We start from the raw sequence: 25,240 nt of genomic DNA, 5'->3' as shown, positions 1-25,240 counted from the left end.
AGATTCTAACCATGAATAATGCACTGATTATTTCACTCAGGAGTGGCACCAGATATTCACCACTCTTTTACAAGTCAGAGATGGCATATCATGTTTTACAAGTCATGTTTCATGACTTCATTTGACAATTCAGGACTTCTTGATGAACAAAGGAATATTTCAGGAATCCAGGTAAGCTGTTGGTTGGCAGCCATTAGGTAGAGCAGATTTCATGTTATTTGAGAAGGTTCCAAAAACCTGTGTGTTCTCTTCCATGAAGTAAGACAGCAAATGTTAACAGTGCCTGATGCCGAGTCCTAATGCAAAATGGATTATGAAGCAGTTTAGAATCCTGGATGGATCCTTAGGGTTAACCATCTTCAATGAAAGCAAATAGAATGGTTCTCTTCATCTTTATTACAGCCTTAGCACTGGCTCTGAGAAATTAATTAAGATCCATCATTGAATTCTTACCTCTTTCTCACTACATGATTTTGGATGATCAAAATCCAAAGAAACTTTTTGTGTGTAATGAGAGGTAGGGTTCACTTGGAAGTCAGAATACTTAAGACTGAATCCAGCATAGAACAATAATGATTCATCAGGTCCTTGACTCTTAGTCTTGTAGGTAGAATATTGTTTTCCTGTGGCAGGTTTTAGAATTTGTTGAAGACCAGGAGATTCTGTGTTCAAATCAGAATGCTTGGGAGCTTGAAAGTCCCTGATCACAGTTGTACTGAACTGATGGTCTCTACAAGACAGTGACTGAATTGTGATATCCTCAGTCTTGAGATGTCATCTAAAATTTAGCTTTCAAGTGTAGCTGGCTGAACCTGAGATGGTCTGTGAAAGTCTTATGGAGGACAGTGAGAAGGTAAGTTTCTAGGTAAGTATCAACAGCTTTGCTGAGAAGTTCCAAGGTGACAAAACTAGAGTATTTCATTAAAAGAGATCACTGGACTCATTTAATCTGTGCTGCTCTATAAATATGCATATTTTCTGTGTTAGTGAGTACTGTTTCTTTTGTCAAGAGAATCAATTAGAAAGAAATGTCTTTCTTGAGGTATCCCTTTGATTTGAAAGTTGATGACAAATGAATGTTTTTTGTCAGTTCTGGGGATGAGATGGGTTAAGTAACCTGGAGAGACAAGGTAGACTAATACAGGCTCTATCTGGGTTTCTGTTTATACAATAGTATAACATGAATGGGGGAATGGTTGTCTGGTTTGCAAGTCTATTGGATATATTTTGTAGCTGTAACTTAGTTCAATATACTCAATGCTCAATGTAGTGTTGGGTATGCTGGAAGCATGACAGCATAACAGTAATTATAATAATAATAGGCATGGCCATGCCAACAATAGGAAGTGTAAATGTCATCATTTGAAATCTGCTGACTGCATTGTCTTGGTGTTCTTACCTCCGGTAGGAAGAGAATGATGAAGACAGGGAATGAAATTAAAACTGTAAAGTGGGCTCCTACTATGATTGTGGTGAGCCTAGAGGAGCAGGGCTTCTTTTTCATGAAAGAGCAGACTTATTTGGTAGCCTCATGCCTAGAGGGGTTAGCTGTGCTGAAATGAACAACTAAAGGAGAAGTTGCTGCAATTTTACCTTTATGTTTCACCTGGGGCTGGTCCCTGCCCTAGGTACTTGGGTCTCCAAAGGTCAGAGGGACAGGGATCTGTCCTCTGTCCTGTTAAGGCCTCTGAACAGTGCTGGTTTCAGCTGGGACCTGTTGCATCATATAGAGTGAAAGTAATTTGTGCACTATGCTTAATATATGTTCTGAAACATGTGCACCATTAATCAGAAGGAAAAAAAATGCTGGCTGCTAACAGATGTAACCCCCTCCCCCCACCTGCAAAATAATGCTTTACTGGAACAGGAAGTGTATTAGTTTGACTTGGCTCCCCAGTGTCTGTATAGATCACACACTTCAGTGGGTCTTTTTGTCCCTTTTATCTAAAAATGATTAAATCACCTATTAGATAAAAGTGACAAAAAACCCTGTTGAAGCATGCAATCCATATAGACATTGGGTAAGCTAGGTCAGACTAATGTAATACTTCTTCTGTGCATGCACCGAGCTTGGTGCAGGGGCACAGGTTTTGTTTTGTGTTTTTTTACATCTGCAAGCAGCCATTATGTCTGTAAAGGCCAGTTTACTATATGAAATACTCAAAAGAAAATAACTAGTTAGACTGAGCTAATGATGCATCTATTTCTGTTTTAGTAATAATGCCTTTCCCCTGGACTTAATTTATTTTTGTCTGTCTGTCTGTCTTATGCTAAGTTTAAAATCCGTGGGGTGCAGTGTTTCCTCTAGGCTGCGTGGCGTGTGCAGCAATGAAGGTGCACTCATGCCACACAACTTAGAGGGAACACTGGTGGGTTGTCCCATTTAATGGCTTGATTTCAAATTGCCATTTCTTTTTACATACAATTAAATTGTCAACATAATAAAGAATCGTCCAGCCAAGTACCAAGGTGAGGAGCCTTGTACATCCGCTTTAGTAGATTAATTTGACTAAAGAACTTAAAGCCATCATTCCAAAAATGTAATCTGCTAGGCTTCCACGAACTCATCCTCAAGGGAGACAGTGAAAGGAAACTGTTTCACAAACTAGCTGTTAACTTCTTGTCTCATCCACCAGCACTCTCCCTCCAATAATCATTAGGACTAGGCTTGGATTAAAAAAACCCTAAAGTATCATGTTCTTTGATACTAGTTAAATAATACTTGTGCAAAGCAAAACAAAACACTTTGCACTTTTAAAGTTTGCATGAAGATCACACTAGCTGAAACATCTAAAAGCTCAAGAAATACAGAATGACTTACGCCAGTTTGTATTAAAAATGCAGGCTGTGTACAAAGATTTAGCAATATCATTGGGGCTCCTAACAGTTGCATTAATTATTTAATGAATGACAGTCATTTCACTGTTTAAAGCAGGCAGTGAGTAGTAAGAATAATATAATTTAAAGCATTTAAAATAAAATGACAGTCTTTCAATAAATTTCTTCAACTTAAAAATGAATTCCATTGTTTCAGAAATAACCATGCTTTCAATTTTTAAACATTCTTCTGTTAGTATTGCAAAACAAAAAAAAAAGCATGTTCCAGCAGACTACACAAATACTTCATATTCTCAAGGTTTTACTGCGATCTCTTGGTATTTGATAGTCTTCTTAAAACTCCCACTCCTGGAGTTTGGTGATTACAATAGAATCTCAGTTTTCATTAAAGTTTTTAATCTGTCATTGAAGAGAAAAATACTGAACATGAGCCCTAAAGTTCCAAATGCTCCATAAAAAAAAAAAAGATGCGACATTTGGATTTTTTTTTAAAGCAACCTCATGTTTTTTTAAGTTAACCATATGATTATTAGTGGCTCATTTCTTTGCAAGTACTTTTTTGAATGGTATTGACTGGTGATACTTTCCCAGTTTCATTAAAAGCACTCCAGAATTTGGAATAGAATTTGCCTTTGGACCTCTTGTCTATACCTTTCTTTCAATTAACATAGTTGACTATAACCATGTTATACTAATGTATAACAAACAAACCACTGTCTCATTCCTACAAAAGAGAATAAATGAACAGTCTACCTCTCTGACCTCAAAGCAATCTATATTAAGAGCTGAAGTGAAAGCTAGGTTGTCCTTACTAATTCTCAGCCTCAAGCTTTATTGCTGTTCCTCCCTGTAATTTGGATAAAAATCGGTTATAAACCCACTAGTCAGTTTCCTAGTCCTACCTTACTTGCAGATTTAGGCTAAGAATCCATTCTCAAAACAACTTTTACATATTTCTGCCTTCCCCAATCCTCATTCTCTTTTTATACAATAAAAGTCAATTTTCCGTAAATGAGGCAATTAAAGTAGTAATACATAACCCAAACACCACCTGTTTCTTTGGCTCACTTGCTAAAGAACACCCTTTTGTACATGCATCACACACACATACTCCTACTTTTTCTAGAACTGCAAAATTGGAGATTCTTATGACAAACATAAAAAAAACTTTGTCAAGTATTCTTCTATCAGTTACCCAGATAAACTTAGTGTTATCATTATCGACACACTAAAGACAAGACTTTAAAGAAGAGGTATTTACAGGTCGGCTCCTACATCTAACTAATGTGTTGAAACAAGTGATCTGATTTTCAAAGGGACTCATCATCTAGCATCTCCTACTACATTCGCATGAAAGTTTGGCTACCTTTTAGCTACCTAACCATTTACCTAGTAACTTAATATTAACGATCTATTAAGAACTAGCTATTAAATAAATAAATATCGCTCAATTTATTTATTAGGCACTCACCCATGTTTCAGAATCTAAATACATGACCCAAGTACTCTCCTCAAATTAATGGGAAGGAAATATGGTCAGCAGAGAATCAGGCTTCTTATTGACGTATCTAAATTTAGATGCCCAGATTTTTTTTTTAAATGACTCCAGGGCAGTTCCCAAATTCTGACAGACTGCACACCGCCAATTTAAAATGATACAACCTTAAGTACCACCAGCAAATTTTTCTGTTCAACCAGGTCACAAAATCCTTGGATGCAGGTGTCACAGTAGACGTAGACTTTCTGGACTTAGGAAGGCCTTCAACATCGTCTCTCACCCCATTCTCATTAAGAAAATAAGTGACTGTGGCGTCGATGCCTACACAGTCCGATTGGTCGCAAATTGGCTGGAGGGATGCACCCAAAGAGTGGTGGTGGATGGGTCTTCTTTGACCTAGAGGGGTATGGGCAGTGGGGTCCCACAGGGCTTGGTCCTTGGGCCCGCACTGTTCAACATCTTCATCAGCGACTTGGACGAGGGGGTGAAAAGCACCTTGTTCAAATTCATGGATGACACTAAAATGTGGGGAGAAGTGGGCACGCTGGAGGAGTGGGCCAGGCTGCAACTAGATCTAGACAGGTTATAGGGGTGGGCAGATGAGAACAGGATGGGATTCAATACTGACAAGTACAAGGTACTGCACCTGGGGAGGAAGAACCAGCAGCAGACCTACACGCTGAGGAGCTCCCTTCTAATCAGCACAGAGGCAGAAAAGGATCTTGGTGTCATTATCAATTCCAAAATGAACATGGGCTGCCAATGTGGGGACGCGGTCAGGAAGGCTAACCGCACCTTGTCATGCATCCACAGATGCATCACGAGCAGGTCCAAGGAGGTGATCCTCCCCCTCTATGCGACACTGGTCAGGCCACAGTTGGAGTACTGCATCCAGTTCTGGGTGCCGCACTTCAGGAGGGATGTGGACAGCATCGAGAGGGTCCAGAGGAGGGCCACTTCCATGATCGAAGGGCAACAAGGCAGACCCTACGAGCGGAGGCTACAGGACCTGAACCTGTTCAGCCTCCACAAGAGAAGGCCTAGAGGGGATCTGGTGGCTGTCTATATACTGGCCAAGGGGGACCAGCAGGCTATGGGAGAATCCCTGCTCCCCCGAGCACTACCGGGAGTAACGAGGAATAATGGCTATAAGTTGACCGAGAGTAGATTCAGGCTAGATATCAGGAGGCACTACTTTACAGTCAGGGTGGCTAGGATGTGGAACCAACTTGCAATGGAAGTGGTGCTTGCTCCTACCCTGGAGGTCTTCAAAAGGAGGCTAGATAATCACCTAGCCGGGGTCATCTGACCCCAGCATTCTTTCTTGCCCATGGCAGGGGGGTCGGACTTGATGATCTGCTCAGGAACCTTCCAACCCTACCTACTATGAAACTATGAAACCTTAAGTACTAGCAGCAAATTTTGTCATATAAAGCAATTATAATAAATCTGCTAACACATACCACTTGCAGGTTTTCTGCATACCACAGATTGGGAACCACTGCTTTAGAGTTTTTTTTTGCTTTGTTCCTTATTTGTGGCTGTGGTACTCACAATTATTGAGCTCTGTCAGGTCTCACCTGGGCTAGGGACAGACATTCAAAAACCCTGAGCCTGAATTTATTCAATCTTTGCAAGTTAGTCCAACCTGCCTAGGCTGAATCAGCTTGTAACTGTACAGACATTAGGGCTGTGCAAAACTTATTAGGTGGCCAAATCTCCGAATTGAATAAGGTGACCCTTTAATCTCTCTGAATCAAATCAGAACCCTCCGAATTGATTCGGAGAGATTCAGAAAGATTCGGACATAGACACAGCTTTAAATGTTTTTGCTACCTACCTCAAGGTACCAGGGGACGTGTGAATGCTGAGATGCTGGGGTGGATGAAGCATCCCACAGGAGCACAGGGGAATCTCCAGCGTGGTCAACAGCAGACCTGAAAATGGACTAGAAGCACTTCTGGTTCACTTCTGGGTACAGCAGGGGACCCCCCCATCCCCCGGCTTTGCAATGGGTGCCTCCTGGGTCTGGTGGGGCACCCAGGGTTCCCCCCCACGGCTGATCGCTGAGCCGGGGGAGGGGCATGGAGCAGGACCCCCCACATTCTGATCGGCAGACCCAGAAGTGAATCAGAAGTATTTCTGGTCCACTTCAGGATTCGCCACTAAGCATGCGGAGGGCCCACCCACTCTCCTGTGGGATGCTCCATCCGCCCCACCATCGCAGCATTCACAAACCATGCCTAGTACCTAAAGGTATGTAGAAAAGACATATGGCCAAATCGATGATTCTCCAAATCAGCATCAAATCTTCAGACTTGGATTCAGCCAAATTGAATCAGGACAGTGATCCAAATCAATGAACTGAATCACTTTCCCCGGTTCGGGCTGAACCCAAATTGAATATGATTCATTTCGCACATTCTTAACAAACATCCACTCTAGACTGAAAAAATGCAGGCATATGCCTGCAGTGGCTCAGCCTAGAAGCCGGGGGGGGGGGGGTGCACTAGAGCAGCCCTCCCTTCCTTTTCACAATGCTGAGTTGAAGGGGGCATGGCCAGGCCCCAACAGGATGCTCTGATTAAGGAGGGACCCCTCCCCTCACCAGTCAGCAAGGGAGCCAACAGGGATTTACACAGCATTTACTTACACAGCAGGGAGTTACACAGGGAGCATTTATCAGCCCATCAGAAAAACAAAACGATCTCTCATTAGTTCTAGCTCTTCTTAAATATCTTTTTCAAAGGAGGGACATTATCACCTACCTGTTGATTACCTCCAAATAGCCCTAAACCAACACTGCCCTGTCTGCCTTTATTCCATCTCCCACAGCATGGACCGGACTGTAGCCAGCATGTGGTATGCTAGCCAATGCTGAAAGGTGTCTGTGTAAGGCAGAGGGGAGCGGGGAATTGCTGCTTGAGCAGGGAGTGGTGAGGGGAAGGGCAGGGGGAACAGGAGGAAGCCAGGCAGATGCCCTGTACCTGCAGTCTCTGTTGCAGTTGCAGTCAGGGAGCAGAGGGGAGGGGCCAGCCCTGCTGGGCTGGAACAGAGAGCAGAAGCCTGCCCAGCATTGCAAAGCATCTGGGATGCTGAAGGATCCTGGGTTAACTTAAACCAGGAAGGGTTCTGGGACAGACATAAACTGGTTTGAGCAAATCAGTTAAGTCTGATGCTACATTCAACCAGGTTTATCTCAAGCTAGTTTCAGCCATTTTGAAACTGGTTTATGTGCACTGAACATCTGTTCTGTTACACATTTAAACCAGTTTCTGATCACTTAAACTGGTTCATGTGTAATGTCTGTCCCTAGCCCTGAAGTCTGACAAAACCAATGGGAATCTTTCCCCTGATTTTAATTTGTTTTTAATCAGGTCTTCTGCCTGCAATACCCTTGTGTGATTTGAAACAAAATATGCTAAAACAAACAAAAAAAATGTTTTGTTTCTAAGTTTACTAATGATTTCTCCATAGCTGCCCTCATCTTATTCATTTTATTGCAATAAATCAAGTTACAAGTGACAGCCCCTCTTTGGAAAAAAAAAAATCCTGGCAACTTTTCAGCCTTCTGATTTACTTTCCCTGAAAGTCATTTTGTTGCAGGTATAATGAAGAGGATTCCCCAGATAGTCTTCCTCCTTATCTCTAGAGTCATAACCAAATAAATCTGTGCATGAATGCCAAGACAGAGGTTGCACAGACAGATTTGTTTATCTTTTGAGTAGAGAAGACAATGCCATTTAAAACGAGATGATATATTTTATTAAAATAAATTTTAGAGTAAACCTGATGAAAACATGACAGTGTGACAGTGATGAACACTGGAATCTATTGGAGACAAATTTGTTTTCTGAGCATGGTCCCTGGCTGGACACACTACAGATTTCAGCTTGTGAAAAAGAAAGCATCCCTTATCCCTGCCAGTCAATTCAAAGAATAGTACCACAAACTTTACAGAATGTTTCACCTAGTCTTCCTACAGCAGAGAATGGTCCTTTATGGAAAATGTGAGAAAAAATGGGAAACAAAATATGGCTTTAAAACACCAAGAAAAATTAATTGGACCTCTCCTTGTCACAAAAAGGCCTTTTCCATTACTGTGACTAGAGACGGAAGGATGAAGGATACTTCATCTTCATACATGGAAGGTTAAACTAATTGTTGGTAAAGAGATTTGTGAGACCTAAACACTTGGCATTCTCCCTTTTACTATCTCTCTTTAATTACTGCTTAAAATAATTCATTTAAGTACAATTGGTAATGCTTCTTTAAATGTGGTCCAAGACAAGAATAGCAGGAGTATTGTGAGTCAGGATTCAGGTGCATTGGCAGCGCTTACACAGCACCTGGCTCTAATCAGTGCCATTAGTTTGAATTTGTCTAAAAAGCTTATTGAAATGCTTCCACTTGAAAATCTACCATCATTATTCTGTTTTGTTGTTGCTGCATGCATTCACTAATGCTGTGCTTCACAAGACGCTTTTGAAATAGAAATGTAGCAAAATGCTACTATTACTAGGCAACATTTTATTTCCTAGCAGGCCCTTTGTAGTAGTTTTATAGTAAATCATTCTAATGGAATAATTTAAGTCAGTGAAATTTTGCACAAGATGATTTATCTGTTTGTAAGTGAAGATGAGGGAATTCCATTTGCTATTGAGTGAGTGGTGACTTTATTAATGCATCTTTGCAACAAAGATTAATGGAACAGCAGTAAGTCAGCTGCAGCACTTGATGTCAGTTTACAGCAGGCATAGCAATACCTGAAATAATATCAATCATAATAAGATCTAATACCATGCATAAACCCTGCATTATTCATAAAAAACGTTTTTTGGTAGGCTGCTTTAATCCTAGTTGTTTGATTCTCTTAACACAGGAGCACAAATACATCTTTTTACTTTTGGTGCGTCCGTTAATATCTATCACTCGCTCTCAGAAATGCCATATCCCCATCCCTAAAAATCCTAATATTTTACTATTAAAAATCAATTTGCTTAGTGAAATCTACTGAGAGTCAAGTTATTTTAGTACCTGTGTATTAGTATGTATTTTATGTACTTGTTTAACTGTGCTGTACAATGAAGCCCTACAGAACAGGACAATTGCAAAAATGTAGCATATTTTATAAACCTTTACCTGTTAAATAAACAAAGTGAATATGTAAGTTAATATTTAATTTCTGAAAAATTATTTTTCCAGATATATGTGAAAAAGTGTTTCCACTTCCTCCATGATGTAATCCACAGGGTTTGTGGGGGGGTTTCTTTTTACTTTCAAGATGAGTGCATATAGCATTAAAAATGGATTTAATTTTGCTGTCACTTCAGTACTTTAATGTCAAACACGTCCTACATTTCAACAAACCTTCCTGTCAGCCTAATGGTGTACTTGATGAGACATTAGTGTTCTCAGAAACCGCTAGCCTGAAAAGCTGTGGGTTGATCTACTGTATGAACACCTTCTTCTAGAAACTGACTTGGCTTTATTATCCTTTGCTATACATCTTATATGTCCATTTTTTGCAGTAATAATTAAACTGGATTATATCAGGTTACTAACACCACTAAGCTCCATTTCATCCTAAATCAAATACCCACAAACATAAAAAGTCAAATGATGAACTATTTGAAAACTTATCCTTAGAGGGATAATTATTAAGGTAATAATATTTTTTAAAACACACCATTCTATGAACAGCTTTATGAAAGAGTTCTTAAGAAAACAATCTCTGGAAGAACACTTCAAACTGTACAGTGTTCATGTTTGGCAACCATGAAAAAATATTTTTATATTAAAATAGCATGGGGATAATTTACTGTATATATATATATATGCACATATAAGTAGATAGATGGGTCAATTGCTTGTATTTAAATTCCACAATGAATTGAAGCCATAGGTAACTAGTATAGTTTTGCAGAAATAAAGGGGAAAGTTATAAGTGTATTATCCACCATACATTTTGAATAGCTTATTCATATAGTAAGATAGCATACACATATTGCAATGACATTTGGCTTCAATGAAGACAACAGTTTTATGACAGTGGATTATGGAAGCCTGTATAATCTTAAACCGTGATACTGTACTAATGGGACTCTGAATCAACACAAAGGGCTATGTGTGTGCATGAGGATTAGTCACAGGAATAAGGGGTTGCAGTTTAGGGACTTCTGTCATAACGTGAGCTTTCTGCATCTTAAGCCATCTTTAATTATTACACTCCTCAATTAAAAATAAATGAATGCTTCATTCACTTAACAGATGAAGTAACTATATAACAACTGAAACCTTCAACTGTAATTTTGCTTAAACAGAACGCCTCACATTCAAGTAGTCACTAAACAAATGCCATCTTTTTTATTTATTTACACGCAGATAATTTTTGTGTAAAATAATTAGTGTAAAATGTAAAAACAACAGCAAAAATGACTGAAAACCTCTACTTATCTACAGAACAGGTACAGAATAGAAATCAGTTGTCCACCTATTTAATTCTCTGACTCTCTGTTGAGAGCATCAAAAGTGCCAATCAGTGAAAGTCAGAACAGAGGGATTTTTCACTGATCGGGTCCTCTAAAGGCTGAGAAAATTCCTTTCCCCTTTTCCCGCTATTGCACACAGTATTTCATGGTTCTTTGGAGACCTAATGGCTCAGTCTTAAAGTAAAACTGATTCTAACTGGTGACTTAGACCCAGCCATACTTTCAGGAAGGAGGTTTTATTAGTGATTCCCTCCCCCAGCTCTACCCCTGTTTTTTCTTCCACACAGTTACTCGACCCAGTTTATATGCTGAATGTTTTTCAGAATGCACAGTACCACCGTGGGAGCACTGTCTAGAAAAGGGGTGGTCAACCCTGCCCATGAGCCATATCTGGCTCATGGAGCCATAGCATCCAGCCTATGGTGCTCTCTACAGGTTGAGAAATTTGGTGTTGGAAGACTAGTGGCAATTAATGCTGCCACCTCTCCCCCATTGCCAAATTCCCAAACCCCAGGCAACCAGATCACAGTGCTAGGCCAAACCGCTGACCATGTAGCCAGACTGGAGCCAGGCCACACCCTCTCACCTCATTTGGCTGGACCGGGGCTTGGCTGCTTCCTGCCCCACCTCCATGCAGCTGGATCAAGCCATGCTGCACCCACATCATGTGCCAGTTTGGGCTCACTGGCAGAATCTGGCCTGTGGAATTACTGGGCACTGCCCATCTTGCCCATGGGCAATAAGTTTGAGCACCACTGGTCTAGAACAAATGAGGAGATCCTCAAACATCAATAAATGAAAATACACTGGAAAAAAAAAACACGAAATTTAACAATGATCATTTTTTCCCCCCTGCTCAGAATAGCTTAATTTATCTTCTATTAAGAGCAGGGATAGATACTTCTTTTCTACAATGCCTACATGACTATAAACAATTATTAGATACTCCTATGGGACCACTCAGACTGGGATCAGCTTTTCATGCTGAAATTAGTCATTGAGCTCTTGTCGGAAAAAATTTAACAGGTGTACATTCTTGGCTAAAATGTTTTAGTAAGAAGTCCTTCATGCTAAAAAGGACTCATTTCTTTGCATGGTATCATTTTTCCTTCTACTCTTAGAACACTCAGTTCACAACTGCCAGACAACTATTTACAAACAGTCACCTACTACAAAAGTTTATTTTTATGAAATAGAAATGAATGTGGAACGTTAACTGTCTGAAAGATTTCAAGCCAATATTAATCTTTTATTTTTGTCTGTTTGGTACTTATTTATTCTGTAAACATTAGACAGCAATATTTTATTGCCAGTAATAACATTTCAAAGTTGAAAATATACTGTATGAATAGACATAAGAGAAGGAAACTCAAAACTGGCTAATTTTACAAGGACAAAAGAAAGCAACTGAAATGTGGTTAGATAAATAAGATGGAGGTGAAGGAGACAAAGAGACAGAGTGCAAACATTTTTTCTTAAATCTTTATAAAGATTTATAAAGATATCTTTATAAAAATATAGACATGCAATATTTGGGGCAAATACTAAAAAAAGCATTACTTGCACACAAAAAAGGAGATAATTGGTAGAAAGCTATTAATTAGACCATTTATAAATGTTATTCATTCTATTTATTGACCCATTCTACTTATACTATAAACGATTAGACATATTAATTTAGACCTTAACGTTTTTATCCATAAAATATTAATACATAATTAGGAAATCAATAGGGTTGCGTGGATGCATCTGAAAGTAATACCTGACCCTGAATACATCATCTAGCTTGCAGTCTTATACAGTAGTCTGATATACTACTGATCCAAGTATTAACAATTTCACAAGAAACAGAATTCCTAAACTATTAGCAGTAGTTATACCTTGAGTCCCTTTGTTAGAAGAAGACTGAGAATACATGGGGATTTAAAACTTAGCCATAAGAAAAGGATTGTGTGCTTTTCAACTTTATGCTTTTGTTTCTTGCCCTGGCTATGTATTTCATTTTCTCTCTCTTGTATAAAGGGCAATAATTCATTTAGCATTTCAAATTATACTATGTGGATGAGCAATGTTTCTATTTGCCCTAAAAATATTTGCAAGCACAATAAAATTTTTCAAAATAGTTTATAATGTTTTATCTGTATTTTTCTAGCATTCTGCTACTTTAAATGCCATTTCAAGTATCCTGCACTCGCTACTATAATTGCTGGTAAGTCATCTGTACATTGGCCACCTTTCCTTTTGTTTCACTCTTTCATAAAATCCTTTTGTGCAACTGTCAAGCAGCTGTGCTTTGTTCTTTAATGTTCCTAGCATGGCTCCCCAGCAGAGACCACTTTATAACATAATCTGCAAAGTACCATTTTCACAGCAGGGACAATAGTGTTCATCTTCAAAAAAGAGGCATTAATAAAATGGGACTATAATGAACATTCTAATTCTGGTCACAAGGTATTACACAGTTTGCTGTATACTCACTAAAAATTGAAATATTTTTTCCTATGACTCTTCGAACTTTTCTTAACAGGATATGTGTTTGGAATAGACAACTGCCCTCCAGATGTATGCAGGCACCACAAACCCATGCACTCTTTCCCCACACACACAACTTTTAACTATGCCTCTCACCTGTTAGTGACCCAACTGACTAAAAACACTATCCACATAGAATATAGTTAGTAATTGGGTAAAGGTCAATCAATATGCTATTTCCCAGTTAGCTTTCTATACTGGTGTATAGTTAGCTTCTTTTAATCAGTTAAACATTTAACTTGCTAGGGGCTGACCAGTATAAGAAGTAAATCTAGTCCTCTATACTCAATTAGCTCTATGCGGTTAAACATCCCATTTCATATGTTCAACACAATAAGAGTACCACTCTATTTGTCTGGCTTCCAGGGATTTGAGTACTAGAGGGTCTTCCTGGATGTATCGCACAGACGAGGCAGCACATGTTGCCCATCACAAAATCTAATTTTCATTGCCCTTGAACTATTCACTGAAGAAAAAAGCATAAGCGCACTCAATGCATATTTCCCCCCTTTTTTTTTACTAACTGAAAAGTGTTCTGCACTTTTTACATTCTAATAAAAATCATGCTCCTTAATTATACTTGTCTGAATGTATCAATGGCCAGGGATAATACATTGTTAAATAAATATTTCAGTTTTTATTATATATGGCAATGATTGCTTGACATCAGATCAATCAGTTTTTAAAATGCACCATAGTAAGTGGTATGTGACAAAGGCACATCAACATATAGATTTTGTTCCTCTTTGTTCTCCCCTCCCTGAGCATCACTCTGAGCAAAAATATTGGCAAGAATCTCCTTTTCTCACTTTGATTAGCAATATGAGTCACAAGGCTCACTGCTGAATGAGGAAAATGAGCAGCATTTACACTCAGCTTCTCACGTGGCTACAATTCCTTACCTTTGCTTCACAGTGAGAGAGAAGAGAACAAACAGCAACAACTGGAAGGACATACTTCAGGTCTGTGCTACTTTGCTTCAGCGTGCTTCTCCATTTTCCTTACAGTGGCATAAAGCTGCAGACTCAATTACCATATTAGCACAACCAGGATGGTAACTGAAAAGGCATTTGTTAAAAATCTTATAGTCTGAGTACAGAATAAGCTAAAGCATCAGCTAAGACAGCGAAGGGTAGGCTTGGCCCTGAAAAACTCTCCTTTTGCAGAAATACCACTAGTGTCTATGCTGTAGAGGAATCTTCTCACCTGCCCATACCTGCATGATCTATACTCTGCATCATGAAACCTGCCAGGATCAGGCCCTGGGGTCCAGTGCCACCCTCTCTTACCCCTCACACACCAGGATTGGACCATGGGGGCCTGGTAATGCCACACTCCATGATTGGGTCCCAGAAGCCCAGCACCTCCCCCTCCCACCACAATTGTGCCCTTGTGGCCTGGAACTAGCCCCTCATAGACCCTGCATGCCAGGATTGGGCTCTGATTGAGATGCTGAGATTGGGCCCCTGGGGCCTGGCAACAACTTGTCCAGCCTTCTGTGCTGGCATCCAGCATGCACTGCTCCCATCAGGGCTCCCCAGGGGTCCAGATATTTAGCATTAAGTGGCCAGACAGGAAGCACAGAGGTACTTAATCTCAATCACCTATGTTCCAGGCTAATACCCTGAATGTTGGACTATGTTTGTTCTATGTCCCCAGTAAACCATACATCCGCTTACAAGAAATCAAAGTGTTTGTGGGTGCATCTACACAAGACGCATTATTCAAGATTAAAGCAAATTACTGTGCAGTAAGCATCACCGTCTACAAGTGCAGATGCTTATTGCACAGTAATTTGCTCTAATCATGAGTAAATTTGCTCTCTGTAAATACAAATAGCAAATTTACTCACGATTACTTACTGCACAGTAGCACACATGTAGACAGCCAACTGGGAGCTCTCGGTCAGCTGGGCAGCAAGTGGTGGGAGATTTTCCCTGCCTGCGCTCCGGTGATGGAGCCCGCCCTGGCAGCAGGCAGGTCCCAGGGGCAGGGAGCAGTCTCCACGAGGAGACAGCTGTCTCCTGACCCTGGGCTTCCTGCCAGGCCCTGGGCTGGCACCCAATGGGAGCCTAGAGTTCCCCTGGCTGCTGCAGGGGGCCAGTGCAGGGCCAGCAGGGGCAGAAGCAGACTGCCACCACAACCAGCAAATCTGCTTCCACTTCCCTACATGTGTAGACACCTGCCTGTGCTACTGTGTCTCTACTACTCTAAAGTAAACTCACCCCAGAGCATTTGCAGGTGTAGATGCACATGTGGATACACCCACAGGGCACAAGCATGTACACTTGCAGCAGCTCAAACACTTTGGTGTGGTGCAAGTTGTGCCACTTGGGGCAAAATAACCATGCCTGGCTCCTCCCGGATCTGCAGCCAGGGGGAGCTAATGCCTGGCCCCATCAGTACAAAAAGCTGCCCTGGCAAGTAGCCCGGGGCTACTCACTCTCGGGAGCTTCTAGGACCTGGCCAATTAGTACATGGGGACACTACCCCTTGTGCCAGCTGGACTGCTGAAGCAGCCCTGAGAGTTCCCAGCAGTCTGGTGGTGGGGGCTGCTGCCTGGCTGTGACCTGCTGTGCACCTGCCAGACCCGGATGGGGACTACACAGTCCTTGTGCATCACTACTACCATGTGTGCCCCCTGCCCAGCCATCTGGGCAGGTATCACCTGGAAGATGTTCCCAGTGTGGTGGCTTGCTTTGACCTGTCAAAGCATGTCCTCCTGGCACCAAATGCCAGCCACCTCCAGCTGGGTTCAAGGTACCAGCTCTGAGCAGGCTCCTCTGCTGGCTGTGTAGTCCTCATCCGGGTCCAGCAGGACCCCTGGATATCCAGGAGTCTAATTTTACCCCCACGCTGCAAATTGCAGCGTGGGGAACATTTTTATGTTCCTGCATGTGCCTCTTGCATCGTCTAAAAGGGCTTTGAGATGCTGTAAGAGGCACATGCATGCTCATCTGGACGCACCCTGTGGGTCTTAACTCTGCTGTAGCTATTTCATGCTAATTAGAAACACTGGAACATCCTTATTCTTTCTGCCATTACAAGTCTCTTCCACCTCATGGATCAGTGTGTTTAAAGGCCTCCTCCCAGTTATAGCTTAGAACTTTGGATTTTGTCTTAATTCAGTCCTGGGCTCAGAACATCTCATTATCTCACTTTACCCTAAAACAAAAGCTGTAAGCATTCTGAATATGAATTACAGTCTCTCTCTCTCTCTCTCTCTCCCTTTCCATTAGATTTTTTTAAATCAGTATTTCTTTTCTCCCTCATGTGTACGCATATGCTTGTTTGTAATGTTTGTTTGTTCATAAGCGGTAAGTTGACGGCATGAATTATTTTTGAAGTAGCACTGAACCATTTGAGTTAGAAAGAAACACACAGCAAAGCCTGCATCTACTTTACTATAAATAGATCAAATTGCAGATGGGGGTAGGGAACCACCATAATTTAGAACCAGGCAGTTTTGACACTGGGGCCAGTCTTGCACCCATTTATGTTTTCATTGACTTTAAAGGGAACAGAAACAAACTCAGTTTCTCTCTACCACAATGTAAGGGGGGAAAAAAGAGCTGGTTTAAAACTACATCTTTAAAAACACATGCAAACACATTTCAGTGAAAAGGCCCAAGAGTCCTGTAAATATATTTCACTAGTTAATGTATTCTATCCTTCAAGAAAACTCTGTGTGCAAAGAACGCATTTTCCTTCTGAATTTTCCCACTGGCTTTTGATTCTTTGTTAAGAAACTGAATTTTTAAATATAATACTACTTTGTGGTTTGAAGTTCAGTTTTAATATGAAGATAATTAATGAACTTATTAAAAAATCTAAATAAAACGCAATGTATCATTTATAACAATGGAAGGGACTACACTTTGGAGGGGCTTAAACAGGGGAGTTAAAACAAATGCGTCTACTATAAAAACATAAAGCAAACTATAAGCCTTCCCATTTGAGTTGACTGTAGCTTGGAATAATTTTTTAATTGTGCCAGAAGCAATAATGCTAGTACTAGAGATAGCATTTTTAAAGGTTTGGGGTTTTTTTCATCCTTTCAGGTTGGATCATCTTTCAAATGCTCTATATTAGATGATGTTTTCACCATCAACACACACACAATCAATCTTCTTGCAATAAGTTTACATGGTGACTATCATTTATTAGGGGCTACTCTTGAAAGATGCTCATTCCAAAACAAAGAGTGAATACTACATTATGGGAGGGACTGGCATGAAAATCTTGCACTATCTCCATAAGCACTGTAGAATAACTTGGACATGATTTAAAAAGTAGGTTTTTCCTTTTATGAAACTCAGCAACTATGCTTGTTTAAGAAAAAATGTAGAACAAGAGGACAGACTTGTCTGAGGTTGAAGAAAAGCCTGTCTGTGCCCAATACCTTGAAATAAGTGTAAATTCAGCCCATTCTTATGTAAATACTATTTCTGTAGTTTTGCCAAGGTCAGTGTTAGCCTGGCTAACTTTTTGTGTTAGAAGCTGATCATGCAAATAAAAGCTGCCCAAGGCAGCATTAACATGCAAATCAGCTGCATTCATGAAATATTTTATGTTTGTCATTCAGGAAGTGATACAGCCTACTTGCCAGAGGTGAAGCCCTCCCATTTTGACTTCTTCTATTGCTTCCTTTTGTAGTCCAGTTCCTCCCCATACTTGTTTAGAGACATTATCCATTAGATGCTCAAAAATTTAACAGAAATTAAAATCCAAATTTCAGACAAGAAAAGTCTTATTTTTCAGCCTTAAGAGAACATCATCCATAAAAGAACTTCAAGACATTCTTACTTTGCCTGGCTATAGAAAAAAATACTTCAATGGAATGAGTTTCGACACAAAGTGAGAGAGTCATCTCTTGACAAAGACTTACCACGTAAAACAGTGAGTCTAGTGGACACACTTATTTCTCCAACGCTATTGGAAGCAACACATTCATAAATAGCTTCATCTCGTGGAGTCCGCAGAGGCTGTATTCTGAGAACTGATCCGGATCCATCATCAAATTCTATTACCTATTGAAGGAAACAACAGCTGTCACAGGTGTTGTTACAAATGCCTACCTCTCAGTTAATCCTGCGTAGGCAGATGGAACTGTTGGGACCCATAACATCAAAGTTGGTTCCATTTTCCAGATATGCACATTGGTGGCAAACTCAAGAGCCAAATGGTTACGTATCTTGGTCATAAAAGAAGGTATAGGTTAGGTTAAGGGGGCATGTAATAGAACATGCAATGACATCCACTGTATGTACATTAGTATAATTTAGAGGTTAAGGTAGCAACAGGATTCAGAAAAACAATCTAACAGGAAGGAGTAAGAAAGCACTGGCATATTTTATACCCTTCCCACTTTACCTTATGTCCTGCATTCACATTTTACTGTTGGTTCCTTCTCCTGTTGGATTCCCACTTCTGACTCCTAGGCAGGGAAGTTACATTTTTACTGCACTAATTTACACTGTGGCCATGTGCAACACCTTCATGGGAGATGCATCTGCCTATGCCAGTTGTAGATATGGCCCATGATGTGTAACAATTATGAGGCGATAATATAATTAAATAAACACTGTCCAGCTTATAGAATAATTGAAATTACTACGGTGCTTAGTGTTTTAATTGTATTATTTGCATATGAAACTTTCATTTTCCCACTAGAAAACATCTTTAGTCTGCAAGCGAAGGCTGATGTTTCCTCCCTCCTTTTTCTCAGAGAGTTGACAAAAGGGACTAGCCAGGATACTGGTGGACTCTGTACCAAACTCTACCACAGACAACAGATGCACCCTCTCTAGCTAATGACACACAAAAACGTAATTCACTTTAATTTATCATCCAACCATTTGGGACTGCCATTGGTCCTTAGACAGGGGTAAAATTTGCACCTAACAATTTCATTTGGGGGCAGAAATTATATAATTTTTGCTTCGCAGCAATTATAGGCTGTTGCTATTGCAGGTAAGCATGAATAACTATTAGGAACACCACTGCATTGTCGAAGACCAGCGACAAAGAACCATTCAATAATGCATTCATATCTTTCAGGTAATGAAAGTAAGTACTATATTCCAGAACCTTGAAGGTTTAAATTAACACAGACAAGTCTTGTTTGACCAAGGAAGCTGCTGTACCCTCTGCTAGGTGTCTTCAAACTCCACTTAGGCAAAGCCCCCTTTCTCCCTCTCTCCCAGGATTAAGTCCTTGAATAGAACAGAACCTTTGGATCTCTGAAAATACGCCTACCAGGCCAGCCTTTCATTGACTGACGTCGTAATATTTAAGCCACAGACAACTCATACACACAGTTTTTGAGAAGTATTATAAGCATGAACCCATAGGCCCTTGGTTTGTCTAACAAAATTGATTTTTACACGTAAAGATTTGAATATTTATGTTCAAACATCAGTACTTAAAAACAGATATGCAAAGCTGTATCTGCACATAAATGTTATGTTTTGGAAATCTGGTGGTTTAATTTCAAACTACAAGTAGAAAAAGCCAGGATGTGTCTTTTCTTCACGTAAAATAAAAGGATAAAAAATTAATAGCAAGGTACCTATGAAAAGCAAAGGATTGTCTTTTCTGGTTAAAAGATAATAAACAGCTTGGTTTGTTTGGGTAGGACACACTGTACTTTGCTCACTTCTCTCATAATAGATCTTATGTAGAGCTGCTTTTGAACCAGGTGAGGTCCCACAGACTTCTACACTGATGAACAGCCTTGAAAATTCTGGCCTAAGACTACACAAAGCTTACCTCCCCATGCACACCCTTGCCTTTCTAAGACTAAGAGCCTTAGCAACAGGAAAATAACATTTTCTTTCTAAGGGAGAGTACAGTTACAGCATTTATATACTAGCTTTCTCTTCCTCCTCTTTTTTAAGGAAAATCTGTTTGTTGATAGGAACCAAAACAGATTCATGGTTGGTGCAATTGATAAATGGACCTCTGTGAAGGGAAAGAGGCTATCTTGAGAAGCAGATTGGTCAAATTTTGAGTAAAAGAACAGGCCCTTTGTAGAACGGGTCTGAAAAGATGAATGGTCTCCTTTTAAACTGGTGCTCTACTGAGGTGCATCTTACTTTCTGTTTTATATATATAGCACTGTGGGCATTATTTATGGCCTACAAATGTTACTTTATGAACAATATGAATAAATGTAGTTTAAGGGGAAAATGAGTAGATCTGACAATCAGACTGCAAACAAGGGGTCATCCAAACTGTAAAGAAGAACTCTAAGGGCAGCTGCTTACATATTTTATGTCATTTCAACTTGTTTTTCAAATCATTTTGGTTACTTGCATGCTTACTTTACTGTGACTGTATAATGTGCAAGTGTTAGACAAATAATAATAGTTGTCTTATATTCCTGCAGGCTCCTCTGTGGAAGAAAGTTACTATGTGCCTTCTCTCAGTTCTTTTTCTACTACTGCTCTAATTTCCATTTGGAGATTCTATAGCACAAATTAATCTCTTATTTTGGAGCAGAGTGAAGAAAGTTGCTTAAAACGTCAATGTGCTCTGTGCTTTAAATAAGAGAATGCTTTGCACTGCTTTCTAATGATCATCTACAGTACCTGTTAAATGTTTCATAATTCCTTTAAACATGTCCTCTCTTTTTTGACTATACGTTCTTGTTCTACAAGCCACTAAAGGACTTTTTAATAACCCTTTTATATCAAATATTTGCAGTTCCTTTCAAATATTTTTATGGAGATAAAACATGTTTATCTTTTTGCATATTCTTTCATAAAATGAACACAGAGGTAAATGCAAAACAGTATATGAAACAAATGAAACAACATATTCTAAAATTTAAAAAAAAACAACATTTATATATTAAATTAAACCAACAAAAATATTTATGCTTTGCTTTGACTTTTTACTTGAATGTAGATTTGTGAAATTATGGGATAGATTGTGTAAATTTTATACTAAATGCCTATTCCCCCCATCCTGTTTACCTTCATCTACATAAATGAGAATTATGTATATGAACTTAAAAGTGTTAGCAGCTCTACTTATTGAGGGGAGAGGAAGCATGAGTATACAAATGTTTAGGCATTTTTTTCTTATTTTCCCTACTGAATTACATATCCTTGCAAAAATGGATAACTAGTGGGCAGACTGATAAAGCCTGTGTAATTCTAAAGCATAAGCTTATTTCATTGCTTTCAAACATGCTTTTAAGAAAAGCAAACAATTAACTATAACAAGAAAACTGTAGCCGTCATTAACACAGAAAGATTAATTTAAAAACTGATATGTAAGTTATCCACTCAGAACATCATAAGAAGCCAACATCCTGTATGTCCATTTTGAAAACTACATCTTAATACAATTTGGTTTGTTGCTGTATTGCCAGTGGCATAGAATCAATTCTCCTACTACCTTATTTTATGCAAACCTAGATCATTCATTCATGTCATCTGTGTCACAGCTATATGATGTGAACTAGATATAATAATTTGCCTTGAAATTATTTGCTTTATGCAAAATACTTATTTTAGCAATAAACCATTAAAAAAAAGATGCAGCTGAAATTATACACGTTGGCCCCAGGTTTTGATTTCATCTCCTCTTTACAAGCATCTGAACATTTCTCCGATCCATTTTTGATCCGATAACTCTTTCCTCTCTTTAAAGTAGGAATAGCAACTCTAGGCTTTATTTTCAAAACCTCCTTATATTTCTTTAATAGACTCTTTTCATTTAATTTTCCATCATGGGCAGTAAGGCCAGGTACAGACATTACATTTATACCAATATAAGTGATCAGAAGTAGACACCTATAACCCAACAGAAGTTCAGCACACATAGACTGGTTTAAAAATGGTGGACCCTGGTCTAAGATAGACCTGGATGGATGTGATATCAGACTTAAGCAATTTAGGTGAGACCAGTCTATTGAACTTCTGTACCAGCTCCACTATTGACTCACATTAGGTTAGGTTGCTGTCCTCCAGCATCCCAGAAGCCTTTGAGGCCCCCTGTTAATCCCCCCTTGCCAGGAAACATGCTGAAATTCAGCTCACACTCGGCTGTCTGGCCAAGTACCTAGGCAGCCCCACCCCCAGGCCATCACAGAGATGAGCCAGAAAAGCCTCTGTCCCTAGCTCTGCTTCCTGCCTCCAGCCAGCTGTCAGGCGCAGTCAAGAAGGGGGAGGGGAGTGCTAACCACTATGTGCCCCTCCTCCTGTTGTTCTTTTGTGCAGGGACAGAGACCCAGGGACACAGATGCCAGCACACCCCCTCCTCACCCCCACCTGCTGTGGCTGACAGAACAGTGGGTAGGGGGGAGCTCCCCCATTCCTGGCAGCCAGTCAGCAGTGGCCTGCCCATTTGGCTGCACTCAGAAGTCTCCAGCAGCCTGGGAAGCCAGTGGGTCATGCTGGGAGGCATGTAAGATCACCCCCAACCTGCTGGACTCAGCCAGTGCAGGCAGCCTGTGTGCTCCACCACCACCACCACCAAAGGGCAATGTGTGTTCTGTTTGCTCCCAAACTAACCTAGGCTGCTTAGAGTAAAGCATGCAGCTTCAATTGCTTCTGCCTTGAGCTTTTTGAATGTCTGTACCTGGCCTAAGCCAAAGCAACCCCATCTAAAAAACCTTAACGCTAAACTTTTAAAAAGTGAATGGAAATGCTTAAAAAGAGAGCAACAGCAGTGCTCCCTTCAAAGAGCCTGTGATCAACCAGGCTGTAAAGCAGGTGATTTACAAGATTATTTGCACGTATTTATCCCCTGTGGCCATGACTGTTTGGTTAGTCACTGATAGTAAAGCACTCACCAGGATTAAAAGTGGTGTTAAAATGAATGTTTTTCAGAGGAACAGAACAATGGACCTAATACCTCAAATCTCTGGTTGCTGACTTTCTTTCCCTTTTTGTTCCAGACAATTTTAGGTCTTGGGTCTCCTGTAGCTTGGCAGATGAATGACGCGACTCCTCCGGAGACCCCTGTCTGGTCAACGGGAGTTCTTGTAAACTTTGGCGGTGCTAAAACAAGAAAATAAGTAACAAAATAAATCTAAGCAAGAGACATAAAAAACCCACGTCAAGCTGTCAAAATGAAGCAAAGAAAGAAATGTTTTGTTTCCCTAGGAATGGTATTCACCTACAAGAGAAAGCTTAAAAAAAAAAAAAAAAAAAAAGACTAAAAGGTCAGGATAGTACTTAGAGATTTTACAAGTGAAATTTATATTAAAACAGAAATCTAATAACATCAGAATAGCAAGATCACACATTAATTTTTATCACCATTATAAATAAAAAATCCAATTTGTCTTTGAAAATTGAGCTCATCAATCAAAAAGAATAAGATCATGGTTCATGGTTTGATGTTACTATCAGGGGATGTCATGAAAGCAGGGTTTCCACCTCTTAGCCATTAAAACCAGTGACATTTAGGAGAGTATTTGGAAAGGTTGAGAAGATGGTTGTTCTTCTGGATTAGGAATCCAGACTAGAAATACTAACACGTGTCCACATATATCAATCCTGCTCACTCCAAAATTATCCCAAGATCTGCAACAGGAACAAGTAAGATAGGAAGGAAGAGAAAGTGCCAGAAAGGAAAGATGAAAAGATACAAGAGAACATAGGGGAAAAAATAGAAGGGAAAAGGGGGGGAGGGGGTGTGAAATTTAACTGATGCTTCCTTGTCCTTCTGTCCAAGAAGGATTCCTTTGTGTAAATGTAATTAAACTTTGACCATAAGACTACTAATTGACCAAAATCTCAGTTATACTAAGGCCCCTGAGGTATAACAATAATCTGACCATTAGATAAAGAAGCACGTGCTGCAAAGTCCATGAGTGCAGTTGCTACATTCTCCAGCACAACTGGATGCTCTTTAGAAATCCATTATATTTGGGGGAGATAATGTGAAGACTATGAAGTCAACACTCAGAGAACCACAGATTACCAGGGATCTACTACGTTTGTTTTCCTTTATTTGAAGTGGCAGATAAAGTTATCATACGGCAACAATGAAGAAAAAAAGGGTAAGAGTATAACTTTAGAATGCATAAAATTAGCCAACATCATGAGTCTAAGGTTAAGTACAGACATTCAAAAAGCCCAAGGCAGAATTGATCTAATCTATGCAAGTTCCTCTAAGATGCGTAAATTGAAACAGGAGTGAATGGAGTATATTTTCGCCCTCAGTGGCGGATGGGGCACAGTGGCCAATGCCAGAGGGCAGGGGGCACTTCCCCATGAGTCCCAGTGTGCCAAATATTGCCAAGAGTAGCCAAGCAGGGGCCATCCCTGATTGGTTGTCAGGCACATGCTGCCAAACCCCTGCTGTCACACCACTGCTGTCACCAAAGACTCTCCCTCACACCCAGTCCTAGGCTTCCAAGAGAGCTCCAGATGGTGTCACCATAGTATACCTCCTCCCCTCCCTGCTGCTCTCGGTCAGGCTTGTTATGGTGATGTCCTCTGGGGCTCTCCTGGAAGCCTAGGACTGGGTGCACGGAAGGGTCTGCAATGACAGCTGAGGGGTGCAGACATGTGCCTGACAGCCAATCTGGGATGTCCTGGTCTGTAGAAGGAAGGATTGGGCTTCGAGAGTCCTGCTTTCCTTCTATGGATCACTTGGCCCAGAGGAAGCCTCCTGAGCTGCCTGGTGCATCTTGCTGGCTGCAGCTGGTGCCAAGCTCTAGCAAGGTACACCAAGTAGCCCAGAAGGCTTGCACCGGGCACTGGAGATACAAGCACTCAATGGAAGGAACAATTGGGCCCCACTGCCTGGCACAAGCTTCCGAGATGCCCAGCGCATCTTGCCAACTACCGCTGATGCCGAGCTCTGAAAGGCCCAATCCTTGGTTGTACAGAGTAGAGTGCTCATGTCCCCGCTGCCT

General features: G+C 40.3%; 1 protein-coding gene across 14 annotated transcripts in view; it reads right to left on the bottom strand.

The window, feature by feature from the left end:
* Positions 1 to 25,240, bottom strand: part of PTPRD (protein tyrosine phosphatase receptor type D) — a 2,106,329-nt gene that overhangs the window by 325,565 nt on the left and 1,755,524 nt on the right. For 13 of the 14 annotated variants that reach the window (XM_059724729.1, XM_059724732.1, XM_059724733.1 and 10 more), the window contains 2 exons: positions 23,227 to 23,372; positions 18,248 to 18,389 (listed from right to left, as the gene is read on the bottom strand). In XM_059724729.1, coding sequence (XP_059580712.1) covers positions 18,248 to 18,389; positions 23,227 to 23,372 — 288 coding nt within the window. Of the gene's footprint in view, positions 1 to 18,247; positions 18,390 to 23,164; positions 23,373 to 25,240 lie in introns of those variants that run through there. The other variant, XM_059724739.1, reaches the window with a different exon arrangement.

Source organism: Alligator mississippiensis, chromosome 3 (genome assembly GCF_030867095.1).
Source record: "Alligator mississippiensis isolate rAllMis1 chromosome 3, rAllMis1, whole genome shotgun sequence".
Taxonomy (NCBI): domain Eukaryota; kingdom Metazoa; phylum Chordata; order Crocodylia; family Alligatoridae; genus Alligator; species Alligator mississippiensis.
The sequence above is the reverse complement of the archived record's forward strand: the minus strand, read 5'-3'. Positions and strand labels throughout refer to the sequence as shown.